Genomic DNA, 15,172 nt, shown 5'->3' with positions numbered 1-15,172 from the left:
ATTTTTTTATTCATTTGCCAGCCCTACAAATTAACCATTTATCCAAGTGTCTCGGCACTCAGCTCCATTTGTAAATGGAAACTTCAGAACAAGGTTTATAAATCTCTCCCATTTGGGATCCCCCCATAGAGGAAGGCCCAGGGAGGGAACCATGCCGCTACTTTTCTTGACAATGGAAAATCTAATTATAATCGATCTGATGGGCTGGGCTGTTAAAAAGGCTGAAGCTGCTGGCAGTGGGGAGGGGAGGCTGGGACAGCAGGGAGAGGGGAGCCCTGTGGCCTGGCCCGGGCCCTGAAGGAAACTTTCCCTTTTCGATGAAGGCTGCTTCTAAAAAGGTCTGTTCTCACTGTGCGGCTGTGAATCGAGTGCACGCATAGAATCATAGAATATCAGGGTTGGAAGGGACCTCAGGAGGTCATCTAGTCCAACCTCCTGCTCAAAGCAGGACCAATCCCCATTTTTTGCCCCAGATCCCTAAACAGCCCCCTTGGGGATTGAACTCACAACCCTGGGTTTAGCAGGCCAATGCTCAAACCACTGAGCATATTCCTGCTGACCTCACACGCAGCACGTTACTCTGTTCATGGAGACACCTCTCACCTCTTCGAGCCTCCAGCATGGGGCTGGTGTTAAGCCACCGTCATGCTCCCTGCATTCTTGAGCTGTGCCTGGCCCAGGGATAGCTTAGAGCAGCCCCAGGGCTGCTCTGATCTATGAGCTGCTTCCTATGGCAAGCGGGTAACAGTCACAGTGAATGCAATCCAGTCATGCCCCTGATCCACCTCGCCCCTGATCCACCTCGTTTGCTGGGGGCTGGTAGCTAGGCTCTTCTCCCAATTCTTTACCAGCTGGGAAGGCCCCTCAGTGCAGGGGGTATTCTCAAGGGGCCATCCCCCATTCCCCTCTACAGTCCAGTGGAAGAATGGCCTACACTGGCAGATGGGGCCAGAGAATGAGGCCGAGAGACTGGAGAAGTTTGATAGCAGAGGGAGCCTGCAGCTGGTCATCTCCTCCTTCCACCCAGGGGGTGCTCTGAGTACAAAGGCAGGGAGGAATGGAACAGGTCCCCCCATTCGCCCAGGGGCTGGGTATTTGTTTTTAAATACTTTATTTTTGTAACAACATAAGAATTAAAAATCTTCCATAAATAAAGGACCCGTCGTGGCAGCCTCCCGACGCTACAGGTATAAAATGCCAGAGATCGTACAAAACGAACGCACGGCCAGGGTGAAGGGGGCTGGCCGGCGCCCCCTGGGAGGGGGCCCACCCCTGAATGGTGGGCAGGTTGGGGGGGATATCCCAAGGGTCAGACCACAGGAAGGACACTCGCCATGAAGACCATCACAATCAACACAACATTGCAATGAGAGCCAAAGCAAAATTGGAATCCGGCCCCGGCTCGCCCCTCAATGGGTTGGAGATCAGCGGGGAAAGCACCCCCAGAACCTGGGCGATAACCAGGACACCTGGGTTCCAAATTCGGGAGGTCAAACTCCCTCCAGTGAGAGGGAAAGAGGGGCCTCAGCTGGGATCAAGATAGAAACTGACGGAGCGCAGGCTGGATCCCCAGGACAAAGAGTCAGAGACAATTCTATAGGATGCAGCCCTCTATCTCAGTGATCCAGGGGCCTACGACTCATCCCTAGTGGGTAGAGCCCTGACCCCTGGCAGCAACCCCAGGGGACAGTGCTCTCCTCCTAACACTGACTGGGAAGGAGCAGGTTTGGACAGAGAATGCCCAGTGGATCCCAGGGCAGATCCCTGGGAGGGTGGCCAATGGGAGCGGGGGCTGGTCCCTTACTGCTTTGCCCTTCACGGTGTCAGTGGGGTGCAGGGGCCCCGAGGTCAGGAGCTGCCTCGGATCCTCTCCATGTAGCTCCTCAGCTCGTCGGGGTCCCGCAGCCCCATGTCCTCGCATACCCAGCGGATGTCGTCCTCGCTGGCCACCAGGATGGACTGGACGGTGGGGGCAGAGGAGGGCGGGGGGGACACGGCACCCTCAGGGGCCCGGGGTGAGGCAAAGGTCACAAACTCCACCCGCTTACGCCTGCCCCCTGGCGCAGCCACCTCCTTCCGGGACAAGGTGCTGGGGGGGGCTGGGCTCCCCAGAGCCGCAGGGAGGAAAGTGCAGGAGGAGACCCCCCCGTCGGGCCCTGTGATCTCAGGGGCACCAGCCTCCCCTTTGCCCCCCTCCGTGCCCGGGGGAGTCCCGCAGCAGCAGCAGCTGCCATCTTTGGCAGCGGCGGAGGGGTTGGGGGAGGGATTGGGGCTGAGCTCTTGGTGTTGGCTGCGGCGATCCAGCTGGCGGCTCAGCTCCTCCTGGTCGGTGCCCAGCCACACCCAGTTGTGGGGCTGCTGGGTGGAGGGGGCCGGGCTGGGCCCGGTGTCGGGGGGCTCCTTGCGCTGGTAGCGCAGCACAAAGACAATGCAGTTGACGAGGAAGATGAAGATGGCCAAGCAGAAGACACCCAGGAGAACGTACATCCCGATCTCCAGGTCCGTCACCCGCTCCGGGGCCTTCACCATCTCATCCTCCTCCTCCTCCTCCTCCTCAGGCCAGCCATCCTCAGAGAAGGTGCCACCCTCGGGCCTCTCAGACTTGGTCAGGTTGGGTCCCACCCTGGCTGGGGCCCGCTTCCGGGGCCCCACCATGGTCTCCGTAGCTGCCGCCGTCACCGCCTCCCCCGACATGGCCCCCTCGGCCCGCTGGAAGGGGGACTCAGGGTGGGGATTGCGGGGCCGTGGGCTACCGGGGGTTGGGAGCCGCCGGCTGATGCCAACCTCCAGCCAGGCAGTGCCAGTGGCCAGCGGCGCCCGGTGCTTGCCTTTGCGGCAGGAGTCTGCGGTGTGCAGGCCCAGCTGCAGGAGGGGTCCCCGGCCCGGCCCCTCAGCCACGATCAGCGGGCGAGCTAGCTCCTCGTCTGGCCGCACCCAGGCCACACCAGGGTCCAGGGAGGAGACAGAGAGCGCCACGTCCCGCCAGCCATAGAGCTCCACGGGGGCCAGGGTGTGGTCGGTGAATGCCAGCCAGACACTGAGTGCTGCTTCCTGGAGGGGGGACATCCGGGGCCACAGGGATCAGGCAACAAGCATGTAGTGTTGGGGGGGCGGGGAGAGGGGGGACGGGACACAGACAGGCAGGGGGGTGGGTGTAAATGGAGGGTGCGAGAAGAGACACACCCGTGATCCCGATGCTGCTGCCCTCCCCGCTTTGTGTGGGGGCCACAGCTGCAGCAGGCCCCACTTCCCAACTCCCCCAAGCAATGTGCGCTTGACTCCCTCCTCCCACCCGTGCTGCAGCAAGGAGAGACACTGGGCAAGGCCCAACCCCATGGGTTCTAGGGCTCTGCCAAAAGCCAGGGTCCCCACCCTCATCTGCCACCAGAGAGGTCTGGATCGCATGCCAAGACCCAGCACTGGAGGGGCAGAAGCTGCAGCTTTAAAGGCCCGATATAGCCAGGCTTGTTCAGCTCCAGTAGCCTGGGATGTCCCCAGGAATCACCTGGCTACACCCCGTGTCCCCAGCCCTGCGCTCTGCCTCCCAGGCCCCACGGACCTCCCCTCTCACCTGCTTTGGGGAGTGCAGGGCAGAGAGTGCCTGGCAGGTGGCAGTGAGGATGTCGGGGTGTCGTGGCTCCGTGCTCAGTGCCAGCGAGAGGCCCGACACCAGCTGGGCCTGCAGCTCTGACACGGCCACCTTCTCATCCGACACCACCAGGGTCTGCTCGCCCAGGATGGAATCCGAGACAGGGGAGCGCACCTGCACCGGCGGGAGAGGAGGGGATACAGGCACTAGCAGCAGCTCTGGTCTGGACAGAAAACCTCCACAAAGCCTCCCCCAATCTCCCACACTCCCCCCTGTGCCCCCGATCTCCCATGTCCCCCATCTCCCAGCCACCCCTCATCTCCCACGCTACCCCCGTGCTCCCGCAGCCACCGCCACTCACCTCTTGTGCCTCCCCCAGCCTCAGCCACTCTTCCCCAGCCACCCCTCCCATCTCCCACGCTTCCCCCACCCCCCCAGCCAACCCCACACCCATCCTCTGTTCCTCCCCCTCAACCTCCCTGGTGTCCCCCATTCCATCCCTCTGCTCAGCTGTCCCCCCACACCATCCCCCTGCACCTCTCCCACACCATTCCCTGCTACTACATGCATCCCCCAGCTCACCCCACACCATCCCTCGTACCCCTCCCCTAGCTCCCACCTCCCTGGGCACCCTCCAGTTACCCCAGTCCCTACCTCCACTGACGTCACTCCCGGCTCGCGGCCTATCACCACGCTCCCGCCCTCCAGAGTGGCCACGCGGGGGTCCTGCACCTTGGCTTGCCCGCCCACCAGGTGGGAGACGTCCAGGAGCCAGTCAGAGCTCGGCATGTAGGTCAGGTGCCATCCGCCGTCCAGTGGGTGAGCCACGAAGTGCGCCAGGAAGCGGACACCAGCACGCTGGTACTGGAGCCGACAGCCGCGAGCTCGCTTCTCTGCCTCCTCCCCAGCCTCCTCGGGCTCCGCCAGGCCACTGCTCGCAGAGAAGAGCGCCACGGTCTCAGCAGGGAGCGCCCAGGCATGGGGCTCTAACCCCACATGGTGCAGGTGGCCGAGAGCCACCCCATCCCGGTGCCATGGCTTCCAGGACCCCACGCTGCCAGCCTCTGCACTGACATGGAGAGCCTGCTCTCTGTTCATCTGCCCCATCAGAGACACTGGGACCCCCCCTCGGCCTCTGCCCAGTCAGCAACTCTGGGACTCCCTGTTATGAAGTGGGAATTTTTTGTATGAAGACTAGGTGTGCCTCAATTTCCCCCGTGTTACCTAGGGAGTGGAAAAGGGCTGTTTGCTCTCAGGGCAGGTGAAGAGACGTAGACATGGGTGTCACCTAGCTGTCTGGATCTTGGTCCCCATATCAGTGGAGCCTCTGAGGGTATGCCCACACTGCAATTAGATGCCTGTGTCTGGCCCATGCCAGCTGACTCAGGTTTGTGGGGCTGGTTAATTGGCTCAGGCTGCTGCCCAGGCTCTGGGACCCTCCCACCTCGCAGGGTCCTAGTGCCCAGGCTCCAGCTGAAGGAGGCCAGACGGACAGAGACACACAGCTTGAACCCTGGAGGTCACTACAGCTTAGCTCGGCTACTTCATTCCTCTGTGCTAACCTAAGGCCTTCCTATGCCGCGTTCCCACTGACTAATAAACCCAGCTGTTCTGACAACACCGTTTGGTGTCACTGCTCATGCTGGGTGAGGTGCATTAATCCCTGAAGGGTGGACAGGTCTCTGCCAGGAGTCTGTCTGCATGGGACTCGCTGAACAGAGCTCACGGTGTGACGCAGGAGTGCGGAAAGCCCAGAGGTTCAGGCTGAGGACACGGTGACACCATGTGGCTTGCCCTGGAGGAAAAGCGAGACCCCTCGGGGGTCTGGCCACTGAGAGGTTCCTCCTAGAGACTGTTCCAAAGCTGGGGCACAGCACCAATCCTGTGGATCTGTGACACCCCTCCGCAGGTCCCCCTTCCCCATCACAGAGACTCCGGCTCCTCCCCGCCAGCTTCTGGCCCCCACCCCTAACTGCCTGCGCCCCGAGTGCAGAGCCTTTCACTCAACCAGCCAGTAGAGACTCTGGGCTCCTCACTCAACCGACCTGCCCGCTCCAAGGGGAAGTCTCCCCTGGGCCCCCTCTCCGTTCTAGTCCGGCCAGGTTCTTAGACTGCGCCCATCACTGTGGCATCTGAGCTGCCCCATAGCGTACACTGGAGTCTGGACATGGCCCCGGTGCCAGCCCTGCCTGCTTCCTTCATGTCCCCACCTCCCCTATCTCCAACACATCCTTCCCATGCACCAGGCAACAATGCCCTCTCTGCCTGCCAGGCCCTGCCCACCCTCCCCCTGGACAGGCCCTGGTGTCCTCCCAACACACCATGCCCTGGCACTCTCCCTGCCCATCCACAAGGCCCCGGCACCCTTCCGGCAGCCCCAATCCCTGCTCCAGGTTGGGAGCCAGAGGGACTGACCTGTCTGGAGTGGCGCCGGGCACCCTCCAGCCGCGCACCTGCTCCAGCGTGGTGTCGGTCAGCTCGATGCGCAGAGGCAGCAGTGGCACCCAGACGGTGAAGAGCAGCGAGGCGTGGAGCCGCCGGAACCAGAAATCCACTCGCGCCCCGCGGTCGCCCCGGTTCTCCTTGCCCCCCACATAGACGGAGTTGCATGTGTCCGTCACCTGGGGGCCAGGAGGGCATGAAGAACAGCACATCTGTGGACAAACATCCAGACACCTTCACCCCTGTCCCGCCCCCCAAACCTCCAAGCCTGCCACTCGGGACACTCCACGGAACCAGGGAAAGGGTGTGGGGAGTAGCTTGCAAAGAGGAAACAGAGCAGAAGGGAACCAGCGACCCCTGGCCTCAGGGTGAGAGGCGGTGGGGATGGGAACCACATAGGGGCTGAGCCCCAAGCGGTAGGAGGGGGCCAAGGACATGTGGCTATGGAGCTGAAGGTGGAGAGAGCAGGGGCTGGGCCATTGGGGAGGGAACAGGAGGCGCCTGGCAGAGATGTTGAGTTGTGGAATGGGGGTGAGGGGAACCTGGGGTGCTGAAAGCCTGAAGGGGGAGCAGTGGGGAAGCCCAGACCTTCCAGATGGAAGAGGCGGTCCCACTACCGACCGGGCTGAACTATGACCTGGGGAGTGGTCACACTAGACTCCCGTGTAACCTCTGCTCCTGCCCTAGCCTGAGGGGTCAGGGGAGATCTGGCATTGCAGAGGGTGAGGACAGGGATGATGGCCCAAGAGGGCACCTGAGGATGGTGAGAGGGGATCTGGTGTCTCAGAGGGCGAGGAGGGCACTTGAGGGTGATGGTGGGGGATCTCGCATTGCAGAGGGCAAGGACAAGGTATGATGGCCCAGGAGGGCACCTGAGGATGGTGAGAGGGGACCTGGTGTCTCAGAGGGCAGAGCTAGGGAATGATGCTCTGGGAGGCAACTGACAGTGAGAGGGGAGAGATCTGGGTCTCAGAGGGCCAGGATGGGGGATGATGGCCCAGGAGGGCACTTCCCTATGGGTCAGTGGGTGGTTCATTTGTTTCTCACCTTCAGGACCTGCTTGTTGGCAGACTCACACCCCATCTGCTCAGTGACCTCGAACACAGCTCCCCCCATCTCCACAGCGACCAGCTTCACCGGCACTGCCAGCGGGATCCCCGTCAGGGGGGCGGTGTTCACAATCTCTTGCTCCTGGGCAGACCAAGAGGGTACACAGATTGAGACCCTGCCTCTGGGGGGCTGCCTGGCGCGGGAACAGAACCACAAGGCCTTACCTTCACCAACGGGACCAGGGCCCTGACGTCGCGCTCCGACACCTGGATCTCCCACACCATCTTGTCCTTCTCGGCTTCAGGGTCCTGGCCAGGGTACTCCACCTGCCAGGTGACAGGGCGCGTGGAGGCTAGGCCGCTCGTGCCGTTCTCCACCGCCAAGTCCAGGTAGAGGAACTCGGGGAAATCCGCTGCCCTAGATGGAGGCAGGAGGGAAGTGAGGGGGCAGTGAAGCAGAGGACGGATACAGCGCCCCCAGGGGCTGTGGCATCTCATCCCTGCTCCATCACGAGCCACACAAATTTCACCTCCAAGCACAACCGGGAGGTGACCAGAGAGAGGGACTGTCCTGTTCAGCGGCCCATGGTTCCCTCCCTCCGATCTGATTGGTCAGTATGTGGCGGAGTAGCAACAGCCATCCCATCCCCAGGCCAACGGCATCAGACCTAAAGTCTGATTGGCTGGGTCCTGGGAGAACAGCTACGTTATCACTGCTCTCCCGCGTCACATGGCCTCCTGTCTCCACTGGCTGATGCCCAGGAGAATACAGGTATCAGCCCAGCCCCCCGCAGGAGTCACATGGTTCCCTACATCCTGCCCAGTTGGCCAATACCCAGGAGAATAAGCGTGTCAGCCCTGTCCCCTCCAGGAGTCATGTGGTTACTACCTCCAGGCCAACTGGTGAGCGTCCAGCCGGCGACAGGTGACCACAGCGGTGTGGTGCTTTGAACCCTTGAACTTGTCCAGCTTGGCCGTCCATGCCTCGGGGACGGCAGGGCGGGCAGCTAGGACCTGCAGCCCCTTCTTCACCTTGATCCTGAAAGAAGCACGGCTCAGAGTCAGAGCATGGACTCCTGAGGAGACGTCACCCAAAGCAGAGACCCTCTGAACCCTACAGAGTCCTTGGCTGGATCCCTGGATCCCCTTGGATCTCACCTGAGGGTCAGCAGGCCAGGGTAGGGTCCCTGTGTATCAGGGTAGGTTCCTGGGTCCCCCGGATCTCACCTGAAGGTCAGGTAGGGTCCCCCATATCTCAGGGTGGGCCCCTTGATCTCACCTGAGGGACAGCAGGTTAGGGTAGGGTCCCCGTGCCTTAGGCTGTGTCCCTGGGTCCCCCTGGATCTCACCTCAGGGTCAGCAGGTTGGCGGTGAAGTTCTGCTGGAGGATCAGGGTGGCCGTGAAGAGCTGCCCTGGCCGGAGTGCCATGTCGGGGACCCGGATGAGCACGTTGTCGTCCAGCCGCACCTCCTGGCGCCGAGGCGGGTCCGTGCCTCGCAGCTCCACAGCGCCGACATAGTGCAGTCTCTCCTTGGTGCCCTCAGCACCCGGCCGGGGCCTCTCCTGGGGCCCCGCATAGCTGCACTCTGCAGACGTTTCCACGGTCCCCAGGCTGTAGTACAGCTCGGCTCGCTCGGAGGGCCGGGCGGGCTCTGCAGCTCTGCGCCGGCTGTGTGCAGAGGGGTGTGTGGCAGAGAACCAGCGTGGGGGGAACTCCAGCTCCACCACGCACACTCCCAGGGGTGCCTGAGTGGGAAGAGCAGGGAGCGGGCTCAGAGAGCACAGGTCTACCCCAACTTCATTGACCACCCACCTCTAGGGTGGGCCCTGAAGTCTCCATCACCTACCCCAGGGGGAAACCAACTCCTGCTCCAGCCCGACCTACACTGCACTGCTGTCCCCAGCACAGAGCACCCCTCTTTCCCCAAGTCTAAGATCACTTAGACCCCAAGTTCAACCCCTGGAGAAGAGCTAGCCTTGTCCCAGGGAGCCCCCCAACCCCAGCTGCCCCTGCAGCCTTGCTATGGGGGACACGCAACCTTCATCTTCTCCATGGTGACCCCTACACACCACGATCTGGTGCCAGGAAGGGGCGCAACATACCCAGCCAGAGGGACTTTCAGCTCCCACTGCCCCTCCCCCTCCCCCCACTCCTCCAAGGATGTCTGGGTGCTGGACCCTCTATCTCCTGGGAGGGCAGATGTTGGTGGGTCACGTACTGACCTGGAGGCGGCAGGCTCCATGCACGGCCCGTGTCTGGTGGAAAGCATGCAGGGAGACACAGGGCAGGTCATGCCGTCCCGGCAGCCAGTCCTGCCCCTTGAGGTGGAAGAGGACCCTGGCATACGGCTCAGCTGGAGACACTGTGCCCTCAATGGACACGGCTCGGACGTCCCAGGCCGCGGAGCCGTACCTGTGGTGGGGATCGGCTGCCGGCACCACCTGGAGAAAGAGACACAGGTTGAGACCAGGAGAGATGGGTCAGATGGGACACCGAGATACCTAGCTGAGCCCAGAGTGGAGGCACTGCTGGATGGGCAGGGTTACCTGTTGGGCAGTGAAGGGCAGGTAGGTGGCTTGGATGACAGGCTTTGCTGTGGGCCGGCGATGGAGGAGGAGGTAAGTCTCAGAGCGGGAGCCCAGGGAAGCATTTCCCGGCAGGTACCGATCCACCCGCTGCAGCCGGAAATGGTCTGGAATGTCCAGCACCTTGAGTTCGGCCGGCAGGTACACCAGGTCATGGGGGTCTGATTCTCCACTCACTGCGGGGAGAAGAAAAACCAGGTCTGCGGCCAGTAGTCATGTGCCCCCTACCCTACACACTTACCAGAGCACGTGTCCTCCCCCTCACCCAACCCCTCCTGAGAGAAGGAGATGCCAGGACGTCAGCTGGAGTGGAGCGTCACTGTTCCTGAGCTATTCAAGGGGGTGGACCAAGCCTGCCTCCTGCTGGAGAAAAGGAAGCTAAATTATTTGTATTACAGCAGCATCTAGAGGTCCTGGCTGAGATCAGGGCCCTGTTGTGCCAGGCGCTGCCCAGACACATAGGGAGAGACAGACCCTGCCCTGGCTGAGATCAGGGCCCCGTTGTGCCAGGTGCTGCACAGACACACAGGGAGAAAGGCCCAGCCCCAAAGAGTTCATATCTACATAAAATTATTATTTCTCCCATGTTACAGGTGGGAAACTGAGGCACAGATTTTTTTAAGTGACTCCCCCAGGGAGTCTGTGGCATAAATGGGGTTGAACCCAAACCTCCAGAGTCCCTGTCCAGTGATTTAAACAAAAGACCAGCCTTTCTCACAACCAAGGCTCCATGGCCTGTGTGATGCAGATCAGACAGGACAAGAACAGTACAGTCTGGGTGAAATCCTGGCCGCACTGAAATCAGTGGGAAATTTGACATGGGCTTCAACAGGGTCAGGATTTCACTTTCTGAACCTGAGCAAACCTTTGGCAAGCCACTTATGGCCAGATTGTCTACGGCTCAGCAACGAAGCTTACGTTCAATCTGCCAGAGTTCAGCTCTCATTCAGCATCCAAATTAGAGTCGGGTTATCAAAAGTGCTCAGCAGAGGGCTGAGCTCTTGAAAACACTGGCCTAAGCTCCCTCTACCTCAATTCTCCATTTGGCAAATGATCCCTCTCCCCCTCCCCACAGCTTTCTCTATTGAGCTTGCTAGCTCTGCCGGGCAGGGACTGTTTCTTCCGTGAACACGTGCAGCACCTAGCAAAACGGAGTCCCACTATCTCCGTTGCGGGGAGTAGGTGCAATTGTAATACAAACAGGCTTGTGTTCGCCTGCTTCTTTGTGATGTACAGAGCCAGTGGAAATTCAGATGTTGTTTCCCCAGGGTTTCCACAGACACTTGGAGATTCAGTGGGACTTTGACATGATGAGGCAGGAAGGCCAAAGCTGAGTGACAGAGAGGAAGGGGCCGTTAGCCTGACTGCTAATCATGTGCTGGTCTTTGCTTCTGTTAACATCTGAACTTAGTGGGTTCAAAAGCGTCTGAGATTGTTGCTCTCTGGGGCACGGGCTGTGTTTTTGTTCTGGGTCTGTACAGAACCTAAGCACACAAATGACACAACTGAACACACAACAACATGGCATTCTGGTGGAGCTGATTCACTTTTTCTTTTTATAAAAAAAAAAAAAAAGACACCCCCCATACCCCTCCAAACCCCACAAAAATGATGAAAATCATTGAGATTTTTCACCCATTGGGTTTCCGATAACAAAAAAAGGTCGATACCATTTTCAGTAAAAAACCCCCACCAATATCCCCCCCGACTAATTAAAAAACAATACAAAAATGATTTCAACATGGTTTGCAAAAATGGTTATTTTATTCTTCACCCAGCCCTAGAGTTGACACAATTTGTCAAAGAGTCAATACTTCGATGGCAACGGAACCAGCCATTTGGGAGATCTCAGAAATCAGTTGATTTCAGTGTTTTTTAAGAGTCTTGGGTGTGCTTTACTCTGGAATTTCCCTGCCTCTCAAAGAGAGGGCAGTTCCAAAAATAATAACCCAACCTGCTCTGATGGTCAGAAATGGGCTGATCTTTACTTAACAGCCGCAACTCAATGTTAGCACCATCTCGACCTGCAGATAGGATGCAGAGCGGGTCACTGCATGGAGCTTGAAAGCCACTTCCCTTACTGGGCCAGGACTAGCAGGAATCTCGCCTGGGCTAGCACCTTTCAGCTTGCACAGGAGCCATTTTCAAAAATGAGGAGTCTTCAGTCTTTAGCAAGTTCCCCAACTGTGCCCGATCTACAGAGGATTTGCGTCTGTTACAACCCTGGTAGTAGCAGCTCCTGCTTTTTAGCTCTGGAGGTCCCAGGTTCAATCCCCAGCATCAGCGAAGATAGGAGCCGGGGCCTAAGCAGACTAAACAATTGCTTAAGGCCCCAAGCAGCTCAAGGGGGCCCCCATTAATTATTAATATGTGCTATTCCTGTTTAGGGCCCTAATGGGCTACCATCAGCACTGGACAAGATGGTACCTGTCACAGACCGTGGGACTGGGGAGGTCACACATATGGGGTAAGAGGCTCTATGACGGTTCTGCCAGACAAGCCAGCTCCTTCCACACAGAGGGATGGAGATCACCAAACCTTCCTCCCCAGCATGTCCAGGGCTATGATCCCCCTGCCCCACCAGCCAGCCCATTAAATGTTGATTTCCCCACCGTTGTGATCCCTTATCACGCCTGCCCCAGTCCCTGACCCCCGGGGAGGGAGCAGGTGGCTGAGAGATACTGTGACATCCCCCTCTGGGTCACTACATCCCAAGATCCAGGGGGTGGGAAGAAACAGGTGGGTTCTTTACAGCCTGGTATCTGCCTCCCACAGGCAGTGACCTTTGCCATCTCCCCTCCCCCTGCTTGATTGGCCTGCTAATTACATTGCACTCTCATCTATTTCCCCTCATCATCCTGACAGCTCCAGCCTACCTCCTGCCTCCCATATCGCCCCCTCTCCTGCTGGGGGTCTGGCTCCCTACCTCTCTTCCCAGACCCCTCTCCAAACCCTCCTACTCAGCCCAGGGACCCTTCTCTCTCCTATGGCCCAAGCCCCTTCTCCATTTGTCCCTGCCGAGGTCAGGATTCACCATGAAATGTCACAATCCCACCACAGGCACCAGCCCCGTGGGACAGAACAAACCCCGCAGAGATGGCTTGCTCTGAACCACAGCTCCGGTGGTGCCTTGAGATCCCAGAAGTTCCCCATCACGCTTGGGATCTAGAGGATCAGGAACGGACCCTGTAGAATCACAAGCAGGTGATTTTGCTACCAATGCAACACAGAATCGATTGGGTTTGGTGACCCCGTGGAGCACAGATGGGGAAACTGACACACCTGCTCCATCAGGTCCAACCCATCCCGTCCCAGCATGTGGGGCCACCAAGCCCTGCACAGTTCTGCTCCCATTGCCCCTAGAGCACTGGGGGCTAAACATCTCAGAGCAGGAAAGATTTTGGGGGGGAGGTGGCAGAAAGGATGCGGGGGGGCACGGCAGGAGGGAGTAACTAGAGCTGAGGACAGTCAACATACCCAGGAGGGAGGAGGCCCCTTCAGGCTAACAGACAGCGGCTGGTACAGAAGAGGTAAGGACTGGCTAAGCTGGGAGCGTTTGCTAACAGAGAGATGCATTAACCTGGGGAGCAGCCTCCCAAGGGATGGGGGTCAGCCCCATTGCTTGAGACCTTCACAACTAGACTGCCTTGGGGAGTGCCCGCAAGGGCCCGACCTGCCCTGCCGTCAGGGCTAGCCACATCAGGAGCATTGCATGCCCCAGGGAAGATTGATTGGCCTCTTTCTAGGGGGAGTCCTGCTGTCACGCGGGCTCCAGCCTGGCTGTATCATGAGCAGGGGATGCAGGGAGGTGCAGATACGGCGGCTCAGGAACAGATCAGAGGAACTGGGGAGAACTCTGGGGACCTTGTTAGCGCCTGAGGCGGACCTGGGGTTCCACCAGGACCAGACCATAAAGGGAATGTGGGGAAGCCTGTGGGGTTCCCTACTGTGACCTAAGAGGAAAGACAAGGGGCCCTGCTGGCTCTGGATCATAGAGCATGAGGGAAACCACAGGAGTGAGATGTTGGTTCTTATGGATATTAGGAGAGGGCACAAGTTCTGTGGGGTCCAATGGGGCTCAGAGCCAGGTCCCAGTAGCAGGAGTCACCACTAGATCCCATGGGGGTCTGGGAAGTATATGGGTCCTGCAGGATCCAATGGGGCTCAGAGTTGGGTCATTGGGGCCAGGGTACCCATTGGATCCTGGGGGGAGCCCATGGGTTCAATAGAGCTCAGAGCCAGGTACTGCAACTAGGGTCCCCACTGGATCCCATGGGGGGTGTTGCACGGGTCCTTTGGGGCTCAGAACTGAGTCACTGGGACGGGGTCCCCACTGGATACCACGGGGGGGGGGCTCAAGGGTCCAATGGGGCTCAGACCTAGGTGATTGGGGCCGGGGCCGCACAGGTCTTATGCGGCTCAGAACCGGGTCACTGGGGCAAGGGTCCCCCCTGCATCCCACGGGGGCGGGGCGCGCAGGGCGCACGGCTCCTGCGAGGTCCGACGGAGCCCGGCGGGGGGGGGGTCCCAGCGGCGCTGCCGGGGTGTCCGTGGGGCGCCAAGCGAGGGGCGCACCCCGAGCCCGCACACTCACCTCTCGCCGTCTCCAGGGCCAGCAGTGCGGCCAGCAGGACAAGGCAGCCGCGTCCGGAGGCCAGGGGGGCAGCGAGCCGCGGGGGGCCCATCCCTGCCCGCCCTGGGGCCATGGGGCTGGCGCGGGGCTCAGATCCCCCCGCCCGCGCCCTGCACCCGCAGCATGCCCCGGCCCCCGAGCGTCGCGCCCTCTCTGTCCCTGCGCCCCGGCCGCGCCTCCGTCTGCAGCCGGCAGCTCGGGGCTACCGCTCCCAGACAATAGACGGATGGGGAGGGAGGGAGCACATGGGCTGCTCGCCTGGCGCCCCGGCCGGGTCCTAAACCCCTCCTTTTCCAGCCGGCATCCTAGTGCCGCCCCCGGTACAGCGCCTAGCACTGCAGGGGGCCTGGAAAAGCGGGTAAAGTAATGCGAATTCCAGAGTAACAGCAATACACGGGGCCTAGGTGGAGCCAGAGGCAGGAGGGAAGGAGCCAGAGAGGGAGAGAAAGAGGCCGAGATGGAAAGAACAAGGCAGGGAGCAGTAGAGAGGGACAGAGGGTGAGGGAGAGATGGGAGAATGGAGAGAGCGAGATAATGGCAGAAAATGAACAAGAGAAGGTGTGAGCAAGGAAATGAAGGAGGGGAAAGAGGAAGGGGATGAGTGAGAAGCTATCGAAGGAGGAAGAGACAAATGGAATGACTGCGAGCGCTGGAGACGGCCAAGCAAGGCGCAGAAGGAGCCAAGGATGGACAGGGCAAGCCAGTGAGGGGGGAGGGGACAGGGTGTGTCAGCTGGAGGCAGGATTGGTGCTTCCCTGTGCATGGGAGATTGGAAGCTGCTTGGGGCTGGGGCTGGCTCCCGTGCTGTTTGTACAGAGCCTGGCGCCATGGCTCCTGAAACACTGATTCGGGCTCGGGGCTCCAGTATCATA

General features: G+C 60.0%; 1 protein-coding gene across 2 annotated transcripts; it reads right to left on the bottom strand.

Annotated features, from left to right (window-relative positions):
• Positions 1-1,124: 1,124 nt before the first annotated feature.
• TMEM132A (transmembrane protein 132A) lies at positions 1,125-14,418 on the bottom strand. 2 transcript variants are annotated; one of them, XM_074954624.1, is made up of 11 exons: positions 14,262-14,418; positions 9,629-9,843; positions 9,305-9,523; positions 8,430-8,827; positions 7,970-8,119; positions 7,306-7,498; positions 7,079-7,222; positions 6,005-6,243; positions 4,244-4,520; positions 3,572-3,763; positions 1,125-3,051 (listed from the first exon to the last, which is right to left on the bottom strand). In XM_074954624.1, exons 1-11 carry the CDS (start codon positions 14,371-14,373, stop codon positions 1,849-1,851), a joined length of 3,342 nt encoding a protein of 1,113 aa, XP_074810725.1. In that variant the 5' UTR covers positions 14,374-14,418; the 3' UTR covers positions 1,125-1,848. The 2 variants fall into 2 exon arrangements, with proteins under 2 accessions (XP_074810725.1, XP_074810726.1); XM_074954625.1 differs by having other exon boundaries at positions 6,005-6,210.
• Positions 14,419-15,172: the final 754 nt, after the last annotated feature.

Source organism: Natator depressus, chromosome 6 (assembly GCF_965152275.1).
Source record: "Natator depressus isolate rNatDep1 chromosome 6, rNatDep2.hap1, whole genome shotgun sequence".
NCBI lineage: Eukaryota > Metazoa > Chordata > Testudines > Cheloniidae > Natator > Natator depressus.
Note: the sequence above shows the minus strand (reverse complement) of the source record. Positions and strands in the feature narration are given on the sequence as shown.

What these genes read in the sequence shown, in the direction of transcription:
- TMEM132A (XM_074954624.1), bottom strand. Translation starts at nt 14,373, where the DNA reads ATGGCCCCAGGGCGGGCAGGGATGGGCCCCCCGCGGCTCGCTGCCCCC. An exon ending in TGCCCTTCACTGCCCAACAG is followed by an intron (nt 9,524 to 9,628) that starts GTAACCCTGCCC and finishes CTCTTTCTCCAG; the next exon opens with GTGGTGCCGGCAGCCGATCC. An exon ending in CCCTGCACTCCCCAAAGCAG is followed by an intron (nt 3,052 to 3,571) that starts GTGAGAGGGGAG and finishes TCCCCCCTCCAG; the next exon opens with GAAGCAGCACTCAGTGTCTG.